At 46.2% G+C, this 21,664-nt stretch overlaps 2 protein-coding genes across 2 annotated transcripts; one reads left to right on the forward strand and one right to left on the reverse strand.

Moving 5' to 3' along the window:
* Nucleotides 1-12,170: 12,170 nt before the first annotated feature.
* On the reverse strand, nucleotides 12,171-12,647 carry LOC124269423 (osteocalcin 2-like). The gene has a single exon (XM_046704428.1). The coding sequence runs from the start codon at nucleotides 12,645-12,647 to the stop codon at nucleotides 12,171-12,173; it is 477 nt and encodes a 158-aa protein (XP_046560384.1).
* A 7,990-nt stretch (nucleotides 12,648-20,637) lies between these two features.
* LOC124269424 (DNA-binding protein HEXBP-like) lies at nucleotides 20,638-21,258 on the forward strand. Its single transcript, XM_046704429.1, has one exon. It carries the CDS (start codon nucleotides 20,638-20,640, stop codon nucleotides 21,256-21,258), a length of 621 nt encoding a protein of 206 aa, XP_046560385.1.
* Nucleotides 21,259-21,664: the final 406 nt, after the last annotated feature.

Genomic DNA, 21,664 nt, shown 5'->3' on the forward strand with positions numbered 1-21,664 from the left:
CACTTTCTGTTTGAAAACCAACAAGCTATTAATCTCTTGCCTGCATTACACAGAAGATTGAGCGATAGATTACAAGTTACAGCTTTGTCAGTCTATTTACAGATTCTTTACAATGACGTACTAAATCTGATAAATATCAAACCATAATATATTTATATATATATTTTTTTTAAATATTCATCCAAACGCAACCGTACATATTTTGGACAGCTCGCCTATGGTTGCGTTTGACGTCTAAGGCATAGGAGTTCGAAAACAAATTACATTGCACATCGCAAATCGCAAATAACACTAATTATAGGTAACACTACATTCATAACACATACTTTAAGTTTATTTCGCGATACACGTACTGAATATCGGTTTTGCATAAAACTATTCTTACAAACCAGACTCAATAAATTAACATTTTCCAACCAGTTACGCGTTTAACCAGTGTTGTAAACTCCCCAAAATTTCGGCCAGACAACCGGTCTGGTAACTGTCAAAAGTTACCAGACCGGCTGGAAAGTTACCAGTCCAGAATTTTCAGGGTTAACAGTGATTTTGAAGCCTATAAAAATCAGTAGGACAAATGTCCTGAGTGGGTGTCTGGCGATAGGCCATTGACCTAAAGCTCTTTTTGACATTTTTTAAATCCCAATGCCATCATATAACTAAATTGTTAATGACATTTAATGTTGCAACTTGGATTCTAGATATACAGCAAAATTAAAAGATCTAATCCCGCTGTTGATAAATATGAAATGTATTTTTCTAACATTTTTCAAATAATACAGCTACAACTTAAATAAATTGCGTTTTTAATGAAAATTCAAGCATTTATAATGTCCAGAAATATCACAAAAGAAGCAAAAACTATGGCGATTTTTTTTCCATTTGTGACATGTCATAACATCCCCGTGCCTTTTTCTTTTATATTTTCATTTTTACGTAATCAGAAAATTATTAAAAGCCACTGATATCGGGAAATAGGCGACCATACATATTATTTAAGAAATCTTTATAGGCGACCATACATATTATTTAAGAAATATGTATGGTCGCCTATTTCCCGATATCAGTGGCTTTCCGATCGGTAACATGACACAACAACGGCAAATACCTCCGTTTTCGAAGCTTCGTATGAATAACATGCGAGGCGAATCGTTTGATGGCGTGTATCGTTCGAAAGCTCTGAACATCAACAATATCTCTATACCCTTGCTGAGAGTATTTTCACAGTTGTAAGAACCGGTTTTATTGGATAAAGATTGGTTTCTAATGACGCTTTTTCGCCACAGTCTGCTATAAGAGTCGTGATTGGTCAAAATCAGACACGTGACATGAGGCAGCCACTCATATTACGGCAATGGATACTGCCCTCGTAAACGAAAACCTTTATATTTAGACGAAAGTTTTGGGTAAAATTATGCTATTCGGAACATATTAAGCATGAAAACGCTATGTATACTTAAATTATGGAACTTATTGGACGTATCGTGCTAGGTTATGACCTGTGACAAAAATGCTTCATGCATATATTTTCGCATTAAACATCGTGTCCAAGCGTGAAGATTGAGGCGGCGAAAGCCGAGATGTCACTTGTCAGTGACTTGACTCGTATTGCATGATCGCACAAAAAGATGGAAATAGTAGTTTTATATGTACGTTTGACAACTTTTATGAGTGCTATAGTTGATTTTATTCATAAGTTTATTCAATTTATTTAATGATTTCCTTGAAACATTGTTACATGCGGGTGGGGTCGGGAAAGCCCGTATCTGATTGCCCAATGCTTTAAATAGCAGCCAATTGCGCAATCCATTACATGTACATTTGGTAGCTTAGTGTGATAAAAATGGATGCGTAAATACATACACGCCGCGGAAACATGATCAAGATTTCATGGTTAGTTTTTGATGAATTCGTAAATAATAATGTTCGTAATTTATTAGGTCCAATATGTGAAAATAACATCGAAATTATCGATCGGCACAATAACACGTTTTTAGTCATTATATACATTACAAAATTACGCTGATTCAACAGCCAGACCATCGGGCGTGCAACTTTTTAAAACTGACCGTCCGGTCGCAAAACAGACCGTCCCGGACGGTCAGGCAGGCGGGAGTTTGCAACGCTGGTTTAACTCAGTTGTGTAAAGTGCTAGATTGGTAACAGCGAGGGTGTAAGTTCGAATCTCCTGGTGAATGTACGGAAGCATACGATACCTAATCCACGCGAAATGAAAACATACTGTCTAAAAATAAACTCACAATCAATAAACTTACCTCCAGTTGAGGAAACAAATCCAAGTTTATCCTTAAGTCATCCGAAGGTCCATGCAATATTATAATTATGACCCTCGGATACACTGCTCCAATTAGATGTGATAATTGTGCCTTGAGAGGGAGGCATATCAGAGCGTGCGATCTCTGTCTACATTTACTTGCAAATGGCAGGTCGCTATTTGCAACCAAGAAAACAGTAAACAATACTGTGATTGTCAACGTAACTGCGGGCTGTAATTATTTTCTCTCTCTTCAGTCTTTATAAAGCTAACCGGTTTGAGTGACAATTTTAATATCATCCAATAAGAGCGAGTGTAAGTACACATGCAACCCTGCAACCCTGAGCAGAGATCAAAGATCAAAAACCTGAAATGTTGGTCAATATCAAAGTCAGAAAGCGCGTTAAGAGAGAACGCACGTACACAAATCATTGTCACTTGAAACACGTGCGTGTGCGAGGGGATTTTAACAACTTCAAAGAAACCGGTTCAAAATGTCACACAAAGTTTTCATTACTATGAATATAACAACATTAAACAGAGCTTCTTACAATCCAATGTCAGTTGTTACACAAATTGATCATTATCACAAATCATACTATACAACTATATTTTCAAATGAAAATAAACAGCTGTAGAGCTTTTAATGTCTGCGCGATGAGGTTTCAACTCTTACAGTGAAATATAGTGTGACAGGTAGTCAACCATACAATGAAGCGATTTGATCCTATCGTAACCTTTATGCTCATAATGAGTGAACGGGTCAGTTATAACTGACAACCTACAGACATTACGGCACATAGATAATTGTATCATGCTGATATACGATACATTTAGATAAATCATATGAGAATAACATGAAACCTGCTGAACTCATTGCAAGATACCATTAATACATAAATGATGAAAAAGTTTAAAATGAACGTACCTTTAATAGTTTTGTTGAATCCGGAGAACCTCAACTTCGGCGTCGTGTTTAATAATAGTTGTCAGCGCACTTTGAATTTCAAATTTTGAAATTACAATACTAACATTTCCCAAGGTAATTTCCGCAAGCTGAGTTTGCCGGTCTAAAACAAATTGCGTTTGAAATTGTCTTTAAAAAAAAAGGCCGCATTACTGAAAATTACTGTTTTCGTACAATTTTATTCATCTAAAACATAGATGAAAATGTTTTTCAGGCGAGATTTAATCTGATCACAAAAATGAAATTGTTAAGTTAGAGCAGGGAGACTATATAAGGGGGAGTGGTCACTCCTCGGAAAGCTTCTAAGCTATGCCTCGGCTCGTCAAGTGACCAGTGTAGCCAATATGGCGGTAGCGTAGTTTTTAAGATTGAGCCCGGTTTATTTTCAACAGCTGATTACATACGCTGAGTGTTGTGACAACTGAAAACCTACATGTAGAAGATAAGTTACCTATTCTGTCACTTCATTTTAAGTCAAATAATTGTTATTAGTGTCAGTATAAGTACAGTAGATTTGTAGTAAAGTTACAAGTGGGCATGTTCTAGCTCACTGGCTTCAATTCTCAGTACACAGCGAAGAAAGACTAAATTATATCGCTAAAAACTTCTTTCACATATTCGTTTAATTTTTAGAAGGGAAATATACCTTTAGTCGAAAGGTGTTTGCAAGTAATAGTGATATTTGTATAACTAAAAAAAAATTGTTAGGGTGTATTTGAGGTGTGTGAAAAAATATGACATATCGCCGATCTGCCATTGAAATACAGTAGTAAGGTGCCAGCGCTTTTCCGAGGTGACGTAATATGCCCTCGGGGAAGCGCTGGCCCAACACCATGACGTCACGGGGAGGTGTTGACCTCCCCGTGACGTCGGAAAAACACTCACCACCACCATGACGTCACGGGGAGGTGTTGACCGCCCTGTGACGTCGGAAAAACACTCGCCACCACTATGACGTTGACCCACCCGTGACGTAGGAAAAACACCCACCATCATTACGTCACGTGGAGGCCATGATGGAAAATAGGAGCTAACCACGCTATGACGTAGGAAAAAAGACGTCACAGTGTCTGACGTAGGGAAAAAAGGCGCTCACTCGCCATCTCTGTCACATCACACACACAAATGGCGACCATAAGAAATCCGAGTGCATCCGTCAAATAACCTCCACCTCACCGTTAGCGTGCCATTTAAATTTTGAAGGAGGCTAGGGAATGTCGTACAGTCTATGTAAAGCTCTCTACAATACTAGACCGCAAGACATACCTACACACTCTTAATCACGCGTCTGTGTAAAGCTCTCTACAATACAAGACGGTGATATTCTACATAAAAACAAATCTGTGAGGTACAAAAAGCAGTACGGAGTGTTACGTTCTTTACCTCGTATAGTAAACCCCAAACAGGGAACAATTTTTGAAAAAGAGGTCTGTAAATGTCGTGCTGTCGATGTAAAGCTCTCTACAATACAAGACAGCAAAACAAATGCATCAAGACGCTCAATAACACGCCCTCCGGTTTATGTAAAGCTCTCTACAATACATCACGGGAAGGCGGTTATATTCTACCATCGAGTCGTACAGTCTATGTAAAGCTCTCTACAATACAAGACCGTACGAACATCGTATTCTTCATTGTTTAAAACCATCCCCCCAAAAAATGTACCCACGAGGTAGACATCGTCAACACTTTTCTTTTATAAAACACAACAGAGACAAGTAAACAACATTTCACAAATTTTATTCGTAAATATGGTTATATTACATCGTATTACTCACAATTCAGCTCTCAGTTCACAAATAAGTCCTCGTATCACTATCGAATTTGTAGGGACACGTAATTTTCAGGAATGAGCACCAGGGGCTAAACCTGTTATGTTCAAAGTCGATATCATCCTCGGCACACCATTTCCACAATCGTAATCCACACCAGGCACACGCCACCTTGTCCGAAACACCGGTATAATAAAACCCTCTCCGGGCTAGCTGTCTACCCTTCTGAACCAGCTGTTCGGGCCAGTCCTTAAAAGTAGCCATCCTGTCGTAGCCACATAACATCGTTTCGTGACAGTAGTTCTCACTTAAATCCACCAACAGCTTTCTGTGCACCACCGTTGGTTGTTTCCCGCAGCTGTCGTGCCCACGTTGAAAACGATATTTACCATCCAGAGTTACACCGTCTTCGTATACATAGTCCCATAAAGTCACGGGCTTCTTCCTCGCGTCTGTATCATCCTCACCCCTTTCTCCATCCTTCTGGTATTTAAGAGTATCGTAGTACTGAGACATCTTTGCTATGGTGAGTGGACACAACCTCGCTCTCCCACTGTCGGGTTCTAACTGACTGGTCAGTCAGTCAGGGGTAACCACGTGCGTGACACCATCGTCAATCCCTCCGTGGCAGGTCAGTCAGTCAGGGGGTCACCACGCTCGTGACATCATCGTCAATCTCTCCGTGGTAGGTCAGTCAGTCATGGGGTAACGACGTGCGTGACATCATCGTCAATCCCTCCGTGGGAAGTCGAGCTGTCAGGTTAGCGACGGTGGGGGTGACAGCATCGTCAATCCCCGGGGGGCATACGCCAATCCACACCCTCAGGCACTAAGCACCCGTACACCACGCTTCGTTATACCAACGTGTCGGAGCAAACACGCACGGGTCTCTGTCACCGTTAATCAAAACAGAATCCACTAACAATACACAACCTTACTCCCGCGCCTATTTAGAATTTTTCGAGCATACGTTTCACGCTATCATCGTACCATTTGAAAACCGTCGAGTCGTTCTTAAGCGTGTTCTTTTCACTGTAATGTTTCACTATCTCGTCGTTGGAAATACCCCTAGAACGACAGCTACTGAAATATAGGCTATGGTGTCCGCAAGCTACAGACGATACACTCTGCACGCCAACTCTATTGTGGGTATATTGCAAACGACCATATTTTGACACAAAATCGTGAAATTCTACCCAAATTCGCGTGTAATCTATCCCGTACGAGTCGTGTATGTGTAATCTACCGGGTGCTTCTATACTTAACGGGAACCAGTGACTGCCCGGCTCACTCTTCTTGTCAGTGTTGCAAATAAACAGAATGGGATATTTCAATCTTTTCACCCCGCTAAGCATAATATTGCGTATTTTATTACCACACACCTCTTCCAAGGTATCCCTACTACTGATACCACCGTAGTAGTTTTTAAGAAAAGGGTCGTTATGTCCAAACCATTGTAAATCTCGTCCGTACAACATTTTAGAAGGATATGTAACCCCTCCGTCGTCTACATCAGTGTATAGTAGCATTTCTAAAGTGGTCAAATTCTATGATACTGTCCAACTCTCTATAGCACACCAGCGTCAAGGCTCGGGGCGTTGGCTGCGAAAATTTCAATTCTATGCCAACCTTACCAGAGCTCTTCGCATACACGTGTGACATGTCGGCACCCAAATCGTGCGTTAAATCGAACACAAACAGCGTAGTACCGTCTAAAAATTCTTCCAGAGTCACTGTGTGCGTGGAATTTCTCCCCAAACCACCCGTATTTCTAAACAGCTCCAGGTATGTCTGATACATTCGCGTAGAGTCGGGCTCGAAATTGACCGTATGACATCTTTTACCTACCTCCTGACCGTTCACTTTCACGGCTATTTCAGTCAACGCAAAAGGTTGGAAATTAAAAGGATTTTTATTAGAAACCCCCGCAAAGGATTCATTGTCGACGAGACCTAGTACTATTCTTTTAGGTATATGACCCATTATTAAGTGTTCAGAATTATATTCTCTCAAGCCTTGAGGGATGTCGTGTGCCGTGGTTTTCACTTGGGCTATAGGATACTTTACAGTGCTACCACGCGTCAAACCCCTGATATGACTGTCTCTAATGGCGGGTGCTACGTTTACCTGTCTCACATGAAACTCGGCCGATAGTATGTGGCAAGCATAGCCGGGTATGCGAGTACCAGCCTGGTCTGTGCTACCGTGTAGCATGTAGAAATTATGCGGACTACGTATCAGTTCAATTTTTAAAGGCACGCCATCTATGAGATATCTATGCTGCATAAACAAATCAGAGTGTAATTTCCCTACGAGCTCTACGGGTCTACTGGGGACGCATTTGCGTCGTCGTTCCTCGAATCCCGGGTTAGAATTCCCCTGTCCTAGAGTGAAGTTATTGAAACAACCCGCCTTATCTTTAATGAAATTCTGCTACCAGGTTGCTGTCTATTTGCGATTGATCGCAACTCAGTAGCGATCTCGATAAACGCTCTGTACGGGTATGTACCCAGGCTGTCCTTTAATTCTAGCTGGTTAGACCCCGCTATCACCCTTACCTCACGAAATAGAGAATGTAGAGTGTTTGTCACTGGTGCGCACACGTCTCTGTGTCTAGTCACCGTCTCACCATCCTCGCGCCCACCACATTGTCAGCCACGGTAAGCGCGACCATCCGCCGTCTTAAATTCGCATACAATTCTCAGGTAACATTCGGCCAGGTCTACGTAGCTGTTTATAGGGTTATTGATATCAAACCTTATGGTACCGTCCAACTGTCCCAGACCCGTAACGGGACTATATTTGGTCCAGTGTGAATCCGTCATCGTGGAAACCATACCCGGTAGCGAAAATAAATCCAGCTCACTTTTACCACATTGCACGTGATCCATATTCCCCGACATCATCATTTGAAACTACGTTTAATCTTTACTAGAATACCAAGCTTCTCTTAACCTTTCTCCTACGCTTCTTTCTTTTCAGCAGGGAGCCACGTCCCACGCCAGCCGTAGAAATCCTCTGTTTTTTCCTACGTTTTATCGGTGTCTGAGTACCCGTACTAATTCGTCTGCGCTTACCGTTCGACGTTCCTGTCTGAAATGGTCCCAAAACGCCCGACATTGTGCTTTTAAGCGCCCTACTACCACGCCGTCTTATACTTTCTGACGCTTTTGCACTACCCGACACCACATCGCCCACAACACCCGCGGCAGCTTTGGCACCCTCCCTCAGTAATACTTTACCCGTCGACTTTAGCAGAGGCATTGCTATTCTACCTATAGCGCCTAATATATTTCCGAGACCAGCACCACCCTGTCCGTAATGTCTACCGACGTACACCGGTATGTGACCTCCATGATTACCGTACATCGTTAGTATGTCACCCCTCGCTTTTAAAATGCAGTATCACCACCGACCGACCGCCAGCAAATGACACGGGTCGTCCGCGATCGTCCCTTATAAGAATAGTCACAGAACGAATCTCGTCAAATTTTAAAGACAAATATTGTATAGGATTTTTTTCGCTGACGTATACTACATCTTTCATCATTTTCTTTTTCACGGGTATCAACGTCAGCAGAGGTGCCAGCGTGTGACCGACGATCTGGTCGTCGATAATGTCCGAATAGACGTACATGTTATGGAAAAGCTGTTCTTTGGAGAAATTGGAACACGTATCGGCTACGGGAGTCGTTCTGGGGTCTAGTATGCATACACGGGTGTCGCCCACAGTCTCGGGCACGGTGGTAGTGAAACCCAACATAGAAGCCAGGTAGGGCGACACGTCGAATCTAGGACCACATTTACCTAAAACGTGTCTCACCTCGTCAACATCCACCCCAACGAAATCGCTCTCCTCAAAGCCCGAGGCCATGTAAACTAAATCGTCCCGGGAGTACAAATATTTACAGGTCTCTTTAGGCGTTATCAATTCTATATCTATTTCCACACCACCCCCGGCATTACTATGTTTATGATATTCTTCACGCCACGCTTGCAACCGCGCGTTAATGGAACTATTCATGGTATCTAACAGTCTCGCCATCGTATAATTCCTTTCGCGGTAGCATTATCGGTCCCAGAAATTTAGTTTGTAAACCGCATTTATCCTTGATCACCCTACCACTCTTATACACTCTCTCACGTACGGGTACGGTAATATACGCGCTGAAAGTATTGTGAGGAGCGGGTAAATTGTGCCATGTCACGGGTATCTGTACAGTACTAACGCCCACTCTCAATTATTTTTCTATCTACCTTCAGAGGGTATGGTAAATCTACGGTGTACGTGTGTGCTGTACATTATCCGGTCGAGTTTCTGGGCTGGCATCGCTAGGTAGGGTAAGGTAAAATCTGTCGGTTTCGCACCATTACTCATAATGTACGGTCTCGTTCTCCCATACGCTGACGTTCGGTGACAGACGAGGGTTGTCGGCTGCTTAGCAAACCGGGAGAGCTATGAACCGTCTGCGCGTGACAGTGATATTTTTAGTAATTCAAACAACGGTTCCTCCACCTTCTTTATATCCTCGGCTAGATCGGGGGCGTGGTACCTCTCAGAGACAAGTAGCATACGACCAGTGCGCATAACAGAATGGTGTGTAGTGGTAGCTTTCTCCGCGCGCGTCAAGCCCTTTTGAATATTTCCTTACCACGTGACTTTCTGGTAGCCATTGGTCGAATTCTTTGGCAGGGTATCCCTTCCATCAGATTAACAGCTCTCTTTACCGGTAGCCTTATTGATCCTTCTCTTCACTACACTATCTACTTCGTACGCCTCTGGCTCTGATACCACTTGTAACTCGTCCCAATAAAATGTTCTTTTATAGCTTTCTATAGCGTATTTTATAGACTGTCGTTTCTAACTTTGTTGACAGCGTAAAATATTTCTCTGGTCCAGTTGGCCTCATACCCTTTATCGAAATTCCCTTTTCTCGTAGAAATCCTCACGGGTGTATCTGGCAGTAGGTATTGTTAAGCGTTCGAATGAAGATAGCGCTTTTTCGTCCAGAGTATTTTGCCCGTGGCTGTTGTCTCTGTGGCGTGATCCCACACCCGAGCTCGTCACGGATGGTTACCACGTCGCTAGGCTTACATCCGATGGTAGTGTGGTAAGCGTTATTGTACGCTTTCAATATTTTAGGCAACACCTCCACGTACCGAGGTTGCGATACCGTGGTAAAATATCTCCATAAGCGTGTCTTTAGGGTTCTCTGAAATCTTTCCACGACAGCGCATTTCACGTCGTCGTTTTGACTAGTATAAAACGATTTCCTCAGAACCTTCTCAACGTGATGTCTAAAAGTACTATTCACAAATTCGCTACCTTTATCGGTCATTAAGCTAAGAAACATACGAGGCTTAGCCCGGGCCAATATCCTTTTGAAACCATCGGTCCACGGTTTTAGCTTTTTATCCTCGGCGGTTCGGCAAACGGCGTATCTGCTAAACACGTCAATCGCGCATAATATGAATTTGTAACCATTATTCACTTTACTGATACTAGCGACACGTCCGACAAGTCAGCCTGCCACAATTGATCTTTTCTACACACTGTGGCGGAATAAGGTGTTCTGGGAAAGCTTGGTGGGGTGGGGTCTATGTAGACTGTGCAGCGGGTTGTCTCTTTAACCAAACGGTTACCTGTGCGGGGTAGGTTTGACGGTACCCTTACGCTCCTTAGCCTCAGACAATTTTCTTAAGAGACCCACGCGCGAATCAAAACCTCGTCACATCGTAATAAACACGTTTCAACCATTTCAACCAGTAAGGTTTAATAGGTTTCCCACTTTCGCTGTCGGTCGGTGCCCTCGGACCGCGCCTACCCTCTTTTCCTCCCCGAAATCGTTCGAGCTCTTACTTTCCTCATTACCCGATTCTTCTTTCGTGACCTCCGGTACTATTGCTCCCTTCGGACGTACATCGCGTTTTAATACCCGTAGTGCTCGCTCCAGACTCCGCCATTCTCGGCGACAGGAAACCCGCTACGCCGTTGTATTTACTCCCGCTACCTTTTCTTTTAGTCAATTCGTGTAATACGTCGCGCAACGTATCCGTCCCCAGAGACGATCCTTATAGCTCAAAGTTCCCTCGTCAGACACTTCCAGATCAGGATCACTTTTAATGAAGTCGGTAATATGTTTAGCATCTTGTCTGTACGTTTTAGGTAAATCGAACAAAACCTTAGAAAGCGTTGCATCTAAACCCGACGGTTTTACTTCCGTAGCAGAACACGGTCGTCAGCGGTGCTAGTCCGTCATCATTTATCCGTCCTCGGGAAAAGCGTGTGATCTCCTCCACTCTTGACTAAACCCTCCACGCGGCCGGGCTCTCGATTGTAAATCTAGAGCGTCTTCCAATAGAGCATTATAGCGCCATTTTTTCGTGTAGTTTAATCGGTGCCGATAACGTCCTATCATCGGGATTTTCGGTGTCGTCGCCACATTTCTCAAGTCGTCTAAATTTTCCGCCTTTCTTTCAGTAAAAGAGCGTTTCCCGAAGAGGAGAGTATTCCGTCGAGACTCCGTCGATGCGTGTCGAGAGGAATCTACGAGGCGGGAATACGCTGTCTGTGGTAACACGACCATTTTGGTAAAGGAGGAAGGCATGGTATGGTATTAAGAGCCGGTAAAAGACCCTACCACGCTCGATACAAGCTTTGTTACGACTGGTGCTAAAAGGGGTAATAACAGAGGTAATACACCACCCTTTTGCGCCAGTATTTTCCTCTTACCAGCCTGCGAAACCCTGTGTCTCTGACATAGGGTATGAAAAGCTCTTTTCTTACAATTTAATCGGCGCCTCTGGTCATCAGTCATAGGTAGATTGCCGGAATACACGTTAACGGCAGTCGCTTAAGCTAAGCGTCGATGACTTCTTTGGGTAAGCACCCCACTAACCGCGATCTGACAGCGCTTGGAGCCCTACATAAGTAATGTAGAATGTCCGCGTTAGCTTTTACCCTGTTGGACGAATCGCCTTTGGCAATACCGTTTCTCTTAATAGCCGTCGTCCTCCGCCGGGTCGGCATACCCCGCAGTAATTTACCGTTAGAACGAGGCATGTTGTCCATCAATTTTGCCCGAGGGGATGTCGCACTACGCTGGGGGATATCCGCCAAATGACGACTAAAACGCGTGACCGTTATATTTATGATTATTTATTTCCTTTTCAAAATACGCTTGGGTGGCGGTATCGGAGGGATAGCCGAGTCCGTAGTGTCACCACGTCGTCCACCCTTGCTTGCTCGAGGTGAACGCCACAGAAGGGAGTCCCCTCGACGTCTCGTGGCTGGTACATCATCCCCGGTATCGTCGCTGCTACTCTCGCCGTCGTTGTAAGCGCCTACATCGTCGCGGCAATACCATAGCGTGTCACTATCGTCGTCCCCAGACGATGACGATGCAGAAGAAGAAGAAGAAGTAGAACTGGTCGTCGCATCGTCATCGGTCATACTAGAGCCGTCGGTGTATCCGTCGGGAGATGTCGAAGAATAGTCGTCATAGCTGCTACTACTACTACTACCACTACTACTACTACTACCGTCTTCGTCCGCGGTGTTCGTGGCGACAACCTCCCGTCGTCCGCGAGCATTTCTTTCCCCCGACACGCAACCCTTATCATTGAGGCAATCCATATTATTCACTTTTGCTTAGGCTGGTATACGTCTATTTCCCCGTGTTCCCTGTTAAACTGGTGACCACGCACTCTAAACTCGTCGGGTGTGTTCGGCGTTAAATCCAGCATTATATAGGTGTGGGGTTGTGACGTAGCATGGGCGTAGGCATCTCTTATAAATCCCGATTGACCCGGGAATATCTGTCTAGCTAAATGGTCTATCTGGCTTCTATCGAGGGTTCTTGTACACAACCACGTGCGTGCAATTTAAGCTGATTGTTCTGTGGAACGGTGTCAGCGAAAATGTTCTGTTGTAAGTATAGAATGCTGGTCTGTCTGTGATGGGACCTTTTAACGAACCATCTAAGTAGCTCTTTTCGTCCTCCGGGTCAAATCACCCGCAGCGTCGTCAATCACTAGCCAGTTATGCTTGGAAGCGTCTACGTAGCCTTCTATGTCGTCGCTAATCTTCTGCACGAAATGAATTTCAATACCACCCCTCGCGCATATCGTTTTTATAGCGTCGTATATAGGCTGCATTTCGCTATACACCCACACTACGATGTCGGGTAGCTTTTGTAGTAAGGGCCACGGACCATCGATATCGTTTTCTAGCATGTGCTTTACGAATGTGGTTTTACCCGCCCCGCTAGGACCTCCTATTAAGAGTCTGAATATCTTAGGGAACTGGAAATGAGTTCTGTCTACTAACCGTTCCTGTCCTGGTGCGCGATAGCCAGCCATGTCTATAGAGGCGGACGTGATAACGCTCTCGCTCTCTCTCTCTCTCTCTCTCTCTCTCTCTCTCTCTCTCTCTCGCGCAGGTGCGTGCATATATATATATAGAAGGGGAGGGAAGTGTGAATGGTCAGTGTTTGGAGCGATTGCGGCGTAGTGTTGTTGTGTCCAAACAATGCTGCTAACGCTGCTACAAATTGTCATCAGCGTTTATTCGAGAATGGAGATGATGGATAAAACGGGGAAACTTCCACGCCGAGACGAAAATCGCCATTAAAGCGTGAGTGTGTCTCTGTCCTCGCGCTATTGGCGACTACTCTAGTTATTCGTGTGCTGCGCGTTGATCTCGATAACTTTACCACATTCGTCGAGAGCGGTACCCCTCGAGACACAATCGTTAGCGCGCGACGGCGGGTGCGAGCCTAACGGATACCGGGTGTATCGCGGAATCAGCTCGCCTTTCGGCAACAAAACGTGTTTCCGTTTGTATGAAGAAAACCTCCCTATAATCGATATTAGACAATTTCTAGCCGGCAAAGCGACAATTTTAGGTATATCTATTTCCACAGAAGAATGGCGTCGATTAACCGAAGATATTTCGAGTATAAATAAACGTATAAAAGCGCTTATGTGATGCTTTTATAACGAATCCATAGCTGTTTGTTTGTTGTTGTTTTTCCCTGCGTGAAAACAGAGAGACAGAGACACGAGCGAAAATAACGACAGAAATAATGGGTTTTACATTTCAACGGACTACGGTCCGTTCGTTTATTACGTCATGGGGAGGGTGTGCTTTCACTCGTCGCTACCCCCCATCAGCTCAGCCACGAGCCTCTGTAATTCACCGTCGAGTTCGACAGTTGTTTCTTCTTCTTCTTCTTCGCGGGAGGAGAAGAAGGCGCCGTTTTTTGTTTCTTCGAGGGTTTTTTTTTCTTCTCGTTGGCAGCTGTCGTCGTTGTCGTTATGCCGCCGTTCGTCTTCTTCCTTTTCTTCTTGCGACACGTGGGTGTCGATCGGCTTCGAGTTTGGATGAGTGCGGCCGTGGTGGTGGTGTTGGTGGTGGGGGCCGGTGGGTTTTCGTGCTGGTGTTGGGGGGCCGGTGGGTTTTCGTGCTGGTGTTGGTGGGTGTTGTTGTTGTTGTTGTTGTTGGTGGTGGTGGTGGTGACGGTGGTGGCGGGTTGTCCAGTGATGGGACGGTCTGTGTGGGGTGTGGCGTCTCTTTCGCGTTGTCGTTGAGGGGTTGGTTTGGAGGAGCCCATGCTGTGTCGGAGGGCTACCATGACGTGCGACAGAGCGTTAGTGAGGGCGTAATTGATTTGAAACATGTCGTCCTGGTACACCCCATCCGTTCGGCTGTCGTGACATGACGATAGATAGTAAACGTGCGTCGAGCGTGTGGTGGCGCGTCTGTCTGCGCGTTTGGGGGTGTGTGGCTCACTAAAGTAGAGAGAGATGGCGACTTGGCGGGATGCCAGACTATTTACCAACCGAGCGCGATGGACGAATCACGCGGGGTTGGTGTCGTAACCGTAGGGTACCGTGTAGGTCAAGCTAGAGGTTACGGGGTCGGCGATGATGCGACGTTTGCTGTAGCAAAACCCGTAATCTTTAGATTGACTCACGGTATGTATGTCCAGCCCTCGCTTTAGCCCCGCCCTCTTCAGAAAATGAGGGTACGTAACGCGAATTTTCGTGCGAGCTTTTGGGGTCTGGAGAGCTGTGTTGACCATGGCCTTGAAATTCAAAAGAGTCGAGGCGTGATAATTTAAGGTAAAACCTCTAATCTTACAAACTTCCTGAGGGCCTTTACGCGGTCGATGATGTAATCGATAAGCGTAATTTTTCGGTCCACAGGTCACGAATTCGTCGATCCAATTGCCCTTTTCTATCTCGTCAGTCCATTCGCCCAGAGAATCTCCGAGTTTCAGAGGTCGAGGCTCGCTCTCCTTCTCCACGTAAATGACCGAATCCGTGTCAAAGTACAACACGGCATCGCCTAGGCACTCCAAGGCTTCGTACAGTTTTAGCCTAGCTTGCGCCGTGACCCACGCGGCTATGACGGGATTGCTGGCGGTGTGTGGAACTCGGTGTGCTTCAATGGGAGCGAAGGTGACGAGTAGAGTGTCAGGGCTGACCAATACGACATCTTTCATATCTATGCACCTATCGTGAAAGAGGTCGTAGAAGTCGCGCTCGTTTGTGATGTACCGACACTGGGTTTTGTCATTAGACTGACCAAATTTGCCCCAGTGACTGTTCAACATAAACTTGGCTATTGCTCGCATACCCGGATTGAATCTGATATTGGAGGGATCCATACGAAATCCCTCCTTTCGGAAAATATCGTCGACGAAACTGCGTTGACTATCCTCCGTGACACACTCGGGAGGGTAGCCGCTAGCTTCTTGTTTCAGCTTGTAAAAGTTGTCGACATATCCGGCGAACAATCCGGGGTGTCTGCGATGTCGAGTCGTAAACCTCGAACCGGGAAAAGTGCCATGCGGAGAAAATACGCCTGACTACATAACCCAGTTCTCGAACGCTTTATGCACTTCTACGGTGGTGTAGGCACCCACCCATGACCTCTCATCGTCGGTATGCCGACACTCTGTTTCTTCATTTTGTCGGGCGCACGTTCGACAGAGAGGAAAGTAGAGCTTACCATTAAGCGATACGGTAATGGCGGGTGATAGAGTCGTCGAGGGGGTAGAATGTCGCATTTGATGAGACCGTCCAATTCGAACAATTCGTCTATCTCGGGATTGTGTATAACACGAGGGTGGGATACGGGGAAGCGGCCCTTCTTACACACGTACGGGTACAGCGAGCACACGTCGGCGTACCGTATCTTTCACCCTCCCACACTTTTGTGTAATTGGATACCATTAGTGCGACCCCGTAAAAGCGCGTCCGAGGTTTGAGAGGTACGGTAGCCTCGTCGGGTAGCTGGTCTTCCCTGACTCTACCGGCTCTGTATTGACACTCCCATATGGCGTGTATGGCAGACACTTCCGGGTGTTGTCGTAAAAGACCTAAACGATACATGGTGCGGTCGTGTCTGTCTGCCAGGGTAGTGCCGAACCGTGAAGTGTCGTTGATGTTCCGCTTCTACGCGGGAAACACGTCGTGCCGCAGCGTGCCAGAAACACCCTAGAATTCGTAAGCTACTTTCGCGACCGGATCGTAACCGTCTACTTTGTAGGTATGCGGTCTCTGCGCGGCTGTGGTGTCGTCATCGTCGTGGACATCGACACCACAGGTGAAGGACACTTCACGATCCAGACGTAGACCCCGGTTTCGTTCCAGAGACGCTAACCACTCGGCGCATATTTTCGACTGCCGTGGCTGGTTGTCCTGGTACCCACCGGGAGGTATTATGGCTATGGTGTCGCCTAAGCGTCAACATGCAGGCGTGGGGCAAAGTGATGCAGTCGTAAAAAGGGTTGACGTCGTTCAGAGACAGGAATATGTTTATGAATTTCGCACAACCCCGTCTTAAGATGGCCACGTCTTGCCGACAATACTTTAAAAGCTCGACCTGCATGTTGAACGATTTCCCTTTGTTTTCCCCATACCACGAGAGGAAGGTCTCCCGATCGTCCCGACACATGCCATCTGCGCCGTAATAATGCACGGCGGGCAGATTGTTCAGGAGAGCTGTCTGGTTGGCGCCGATTGTGTTAAAGAGATGTGGAAAATACCCCTTTTCACTGGCTTCCAAACCAAAAGTCTTGCAAAATTCCTTTAGAGCATCGGGGATATAGTTGTGGGAGTCGCGGAATAGAAGTCTCCCTACAGACATGTTCAAAATTTTGCTCCCGGTCAATATAACCTCCGGCTTTTGCGTAAGATGTTCTAACAACGATTTCAAAATGAAATGGTTGTCATAACCCTTAGCGTAGTGAGCCACGACCACGATGGCTGGGTTACCACCCTCGTCGTCGTCGTCGTCGTCGTCGTCGTCGTCGTCGTGGTCGTGGTCAGCAGCGGTAGCATTTTGAACGCTGCGTGTCCTCCTCGAGGCGATCGCGGTTGTGGTATTCGGGCGTGTTTTTGAAGGTGGTGGTAGCACTAACCGGGAAAAAACTGACCCGACGAGTGTCTCGGTATGGGGACCGTCTATGACTATTTCCGTTTATTATCCGCAAGTGCGCATTGAGTTATTTTCTCGGTGCGCCAAGGGGCGTCTCGCACAAGTATTCAGACTCTGAACCCATGCACTTACATAACCGAACTGGAGAGCGCGCATAGGTTGGGTATGTGTTTGCCGTTTTCGTGGCACATGGATTCGAAATCGTAAAATATATACTTGGTGAGATCATGGTCTATCACGGTCCTCGTTCTCGGCGACGTCGACAGACATGTGGCATCGGTGAGAGGGTCCGAAAAGACTCTTACACCGACGACACACTTTGTTTTTGTCAACTTCGAGACATTCGTGGTCCGCATTTCTGTCGGTGCGGCATTGAGGACACCAGATTCTCTTCTGCACGCAAATACGATTGGCGATATGAGCCTCGTGACAGTCCGCAGTAGGAAACCATACACGGCATCGCTGGCAAGGATGGCCGAGCAGCTCCAATCGATCACCGACATTACCACCGGGTACCACCCTATCGCGCTGCTGTCGCCGAAAATCGTAAAGACAGCTTTTACCCTTACGTCCACATTTTCCGCACGCATACTCTCTAGTGCACGCGTGTCTGTCGTCCGCTTTGTACCCCCTAAGGCATTGCCTGCAATACTTGTTATCGCCGTACAAACCCGCTACTGAATTGATACAATCGTAGTGACCATTTGTACCGCCTCGGGGGGTGTTAGCTGGCCACCAGAAAATATCAATGCGGGATGTGTTCACCCATGCCTGGCGGGGTGTGCGGGGCGTACAAAACAGAAGGACCGCTACCGGGTGTGATAGTGTAATGCGTGCAAGCGCACCTCGTCCCTCAAACATGCTTGAAAAGCCTCCCACGCGGGACGACCTTCGTGTGCTTCGCTGTCTGAGACCCGCTTCGTTCGTTACAAAGTTCGGTAGCCCTAGTTTGCACGCCTCTCGCATCCCTCAAGAACGCTTCTCGCTCGGTGTATCGCTGTCTGCGTTCCTTCTTGGTCACATCTCGGGGTAACGAGGCCTGCCTGAGAAGGTACATTGCTACGGCTATAGACCGACCTAAGCACAAGTTATCGACATTGTCTATTTTAGTGATTGAGCCACCCCTACTGGTCTTACGTCTAGTAAACTCCTGTAGAGTAATTAATTGTTTCTTAGACAGACGGCCATTACCCCTACCCACAGCGGCAGGATCCCTAACTATATGCAGCTTGATCGTCATGGTACAGCCGAACGTGAAAGATGTATTGGACTGGGCGACGTGTTCCATAGCCCACAATATGGTGTCACCCGTTAGCTCACCAAACCTGACAAACGGTATGCAGACCGGCGCCCGCAGATCGTCGTTTTCTACGTACAGCGTCACGACATCCGTTGGGCGTATCTCTGCGAAAAATAAGATACATATATAAAAACTAAAAAACGCTTATACAAATATCGTTCGTGTGAACTGTTATGCTTTGATGTAAAGTTTTGTTAAGATTTCGACTATTTTCATTATTTACAGACGTACTGACGATGATATTTTCAGAGTCGTGGTTTTGTTTTACAATACATTAGCTGGTGTGTAAACAACACCATTACACTGAATTGAATATTTGTAAAAAATGGTGTTAGAACAGCCGACTGAAGTATGCAAAAATATCGTATATTATATTGGAAGATATGACGACTATCTAGTTTAAATTAATGACGTACCTTTCAAGCTACACTGATGAGCTATGAGGGTGTCGAACGCATATACAAATATCGTTCGTGTGAACAGACGTGTTTTCGTGTAAAGTTTTGTTAAGATTTCGACAATTTTCATTATTTACTGGCGTCATGACGACGATCTATTCAGCGTGGTGGTTTTGTTTTACAATGCATTAGTTTGTGATGTGTAAACAACGCCTTTAAACTGGATTGAATATTTTGTAAAGATAGAGTTAGAACACCCGACTGAAGTATGCGAAAATAACGTATATTATATTGGAACAACATATGACGACTATCTAGTTTAAATTAATGACGTACCTTCCAAGCTCCCCAGATGAGCTATGAGGGTGTCGAAGCCGCGTGTGAGGTCGTGTTCCGCGTCCACACCGCCATGTACTCTGTCCAGGAATCGCTGTAGAAACCTGAACAAATACACGATGTTGGACACCCTATATCGCCGACTGTCCATGCGACGTATTTGTCGTAAGAAAAACACAGTGTCTGGCGTATAGTTAGTATGGGAGTGCTGGCCGTCAGCGTCGTCTTCACCTCGTACCTCCATTCCTTCAACCCCTACATGGTCGCCGTGTTCGTCGTTTCTGGGTGGTGTTGTTGGTGGCTGACCTGCCCCGGACTGATGATGTGTGTCGCTGCTGATGACGCGCTCGTACTCCTCGTCGTCCGCTGAAAAATATATCACTATATCGTCGTCGTCTTGCTCATCGCCGTGTTCTAAGAGAGGCATGACCCTTTCATTATTTTCGAGTAATTCGTACTCAGGGTCGTGCTCGTCCATGACGATGAAGACATCGTCATAACCATTCGCGTTTCCGTGCTCCATACTATGTAGTAGTAGTAATATAAATTTGCTCGTGTAGCGTATTATTATGGCGATGCACGGGTTGCGACAGCTTTGTTTGACGATACTTATATGTCGTAGACTCGATTAAAAGGTGTTAGCTTGTGGCTGTTTTGGACGGACTTTGCAATATATGTATGAAATCAATTTTCTGAGGACTTAACCTGTCCACGGTAGATTACGCGGTCACTGGTTAGTGTAATAGTGGATGGCACGATGTAGTAGCAGATTTGTTTTGTTTGTCATGGCTTAACCCGACCACAATAGTGTATACGGCCAAAGGATGGTGTAATAGCAGATCGCGCGACGTAGTATGACAGTTTCTCATCACTTAACCTGTCCGCGATAGACAATATGGCCAGCGGCTAATGCTATATTGAATCCCGCGATTTAGCATGTCAGTTTTCTCACCACTTGACGCGTCAACTAGGTGACGGCTGTCGTGCGCTGTGACTACCACGTACGAGATAATACTCCCCTCTTATGCGCGTACGGGTATATAAGCACGCGTACCCCATACAGAATAGTTGTGCTTGCTGTTCGCTCGTGGATTGACAACACATCTTTTTTTAACAGACTCACTCCCTGTATCTACGACTCAACATGGCTTGCAACGTTGTGAATACCGCTGCTGGTGCTGTTGCTACTGCGTGTACTGGTGAGCGTAAGCATTGTTGGAAATGTCCGGGATCCAGCGACCATGTTTTTGAGCACTGCCCGAAGGCAGTGTGCGGGAACAGGTGCGGGGGTTCTGGACATTGGGGGATGCAGTGTCCCCAACCCTGCACGGTATGTAACGTGCAGGGACATTACAGAAGAAACTGCCCCAAGCTAGGCGGCGGGGTGATGACCGCCCCTGCGAGGATGGTCGACGCTAAAGCGCCCACCGCCTCGGTCCCGCGTACACCCGGCAAATCCGGCACCCCCAGCTACGGCCAATGCTACAGATGTGGGAGCGCGGATCATTGGTCTCCTAACTGCCCTGGGGCAGAGTGTTACAAGTGTGGGGAAAAGGGACACTACGCCAGACGGTGCCCCAATGATCCTGCGGTGTGCAAGAAACAGAAGGAGGTGGCAGAGAGCGACCTCTGGGATGGAGAAATGGTAATACCTGTTGAGAAGTGCTCCAAATGCCTCAAAAAAACGTGCGACGTGAGCACTCAGACAACAGGACGTTGGATGAGCTGCTCGCAGTTCAAGGGCTTAGGAAGGCGTGCGGGTTGAGCGAGGATGGGGTGTCGGGACCACGGGGTGGTAGCTCCCACAAGACGTCCCGTAGTGTATACGGTAGAGGACGACTCTACTCCGGAGAGTAGTCCACGCCGTTTGCCCACCACCCCTGACGATGTAACAGCCTCCGCCCTACAAGATTCGACACCGTCACTCTACGTGGACACGGAGGATGATCGCCCCGGGTTTCACGAGAACTCCCAGAGGTGGGACGACGAGTCCCCACCTGTGTGGTGATTGACATATGTGTTATCTATTAAACTGAGCGTGTTTGTAAACATTTTGTTTGTCGTTGTTTGAGAGAGAGAGAGAGAGAGAGAGAGATGCGAGATACGCCCCCGAGGCTTTGATGGTAGTGTACGGGTGTTTATCGCCCTGATGTGGAGCAACGTATGCCCTC

Source organism: Haliotis rubra, unplaced genomic scaffold, assembly GCF_003918875.1.
Source record: "Haliotis rubra isolate DU_JTF1 unplaced genomic scaffold, ASM391887v1 Scf145, whole genome shotgun sequence".
Lineage (NCBI taxonomy): Eukaryota > Metazoa > Mollusca > Gastropoda > Lepetellida > Haliotidae > Haliotis > Haliotis rubra.

Bases quoted from the DNA above. Each gene is read 5' to 3' on its own strand.
- LOC124269424 (XM_046704429.1), top strand. From the start codon at position 20,638: ATGGCTTGCAACGTTGTGAATACCGCTGCTGGTGCTGTTGCTACTGCG.
- LOC124269423 (XM_046704428.1), bottom strand. From the start codon at position 12,647: ATGGATTGCCTCAATGATAAGGGTTGCGTGTCGGGGGAAAGAAATGCT.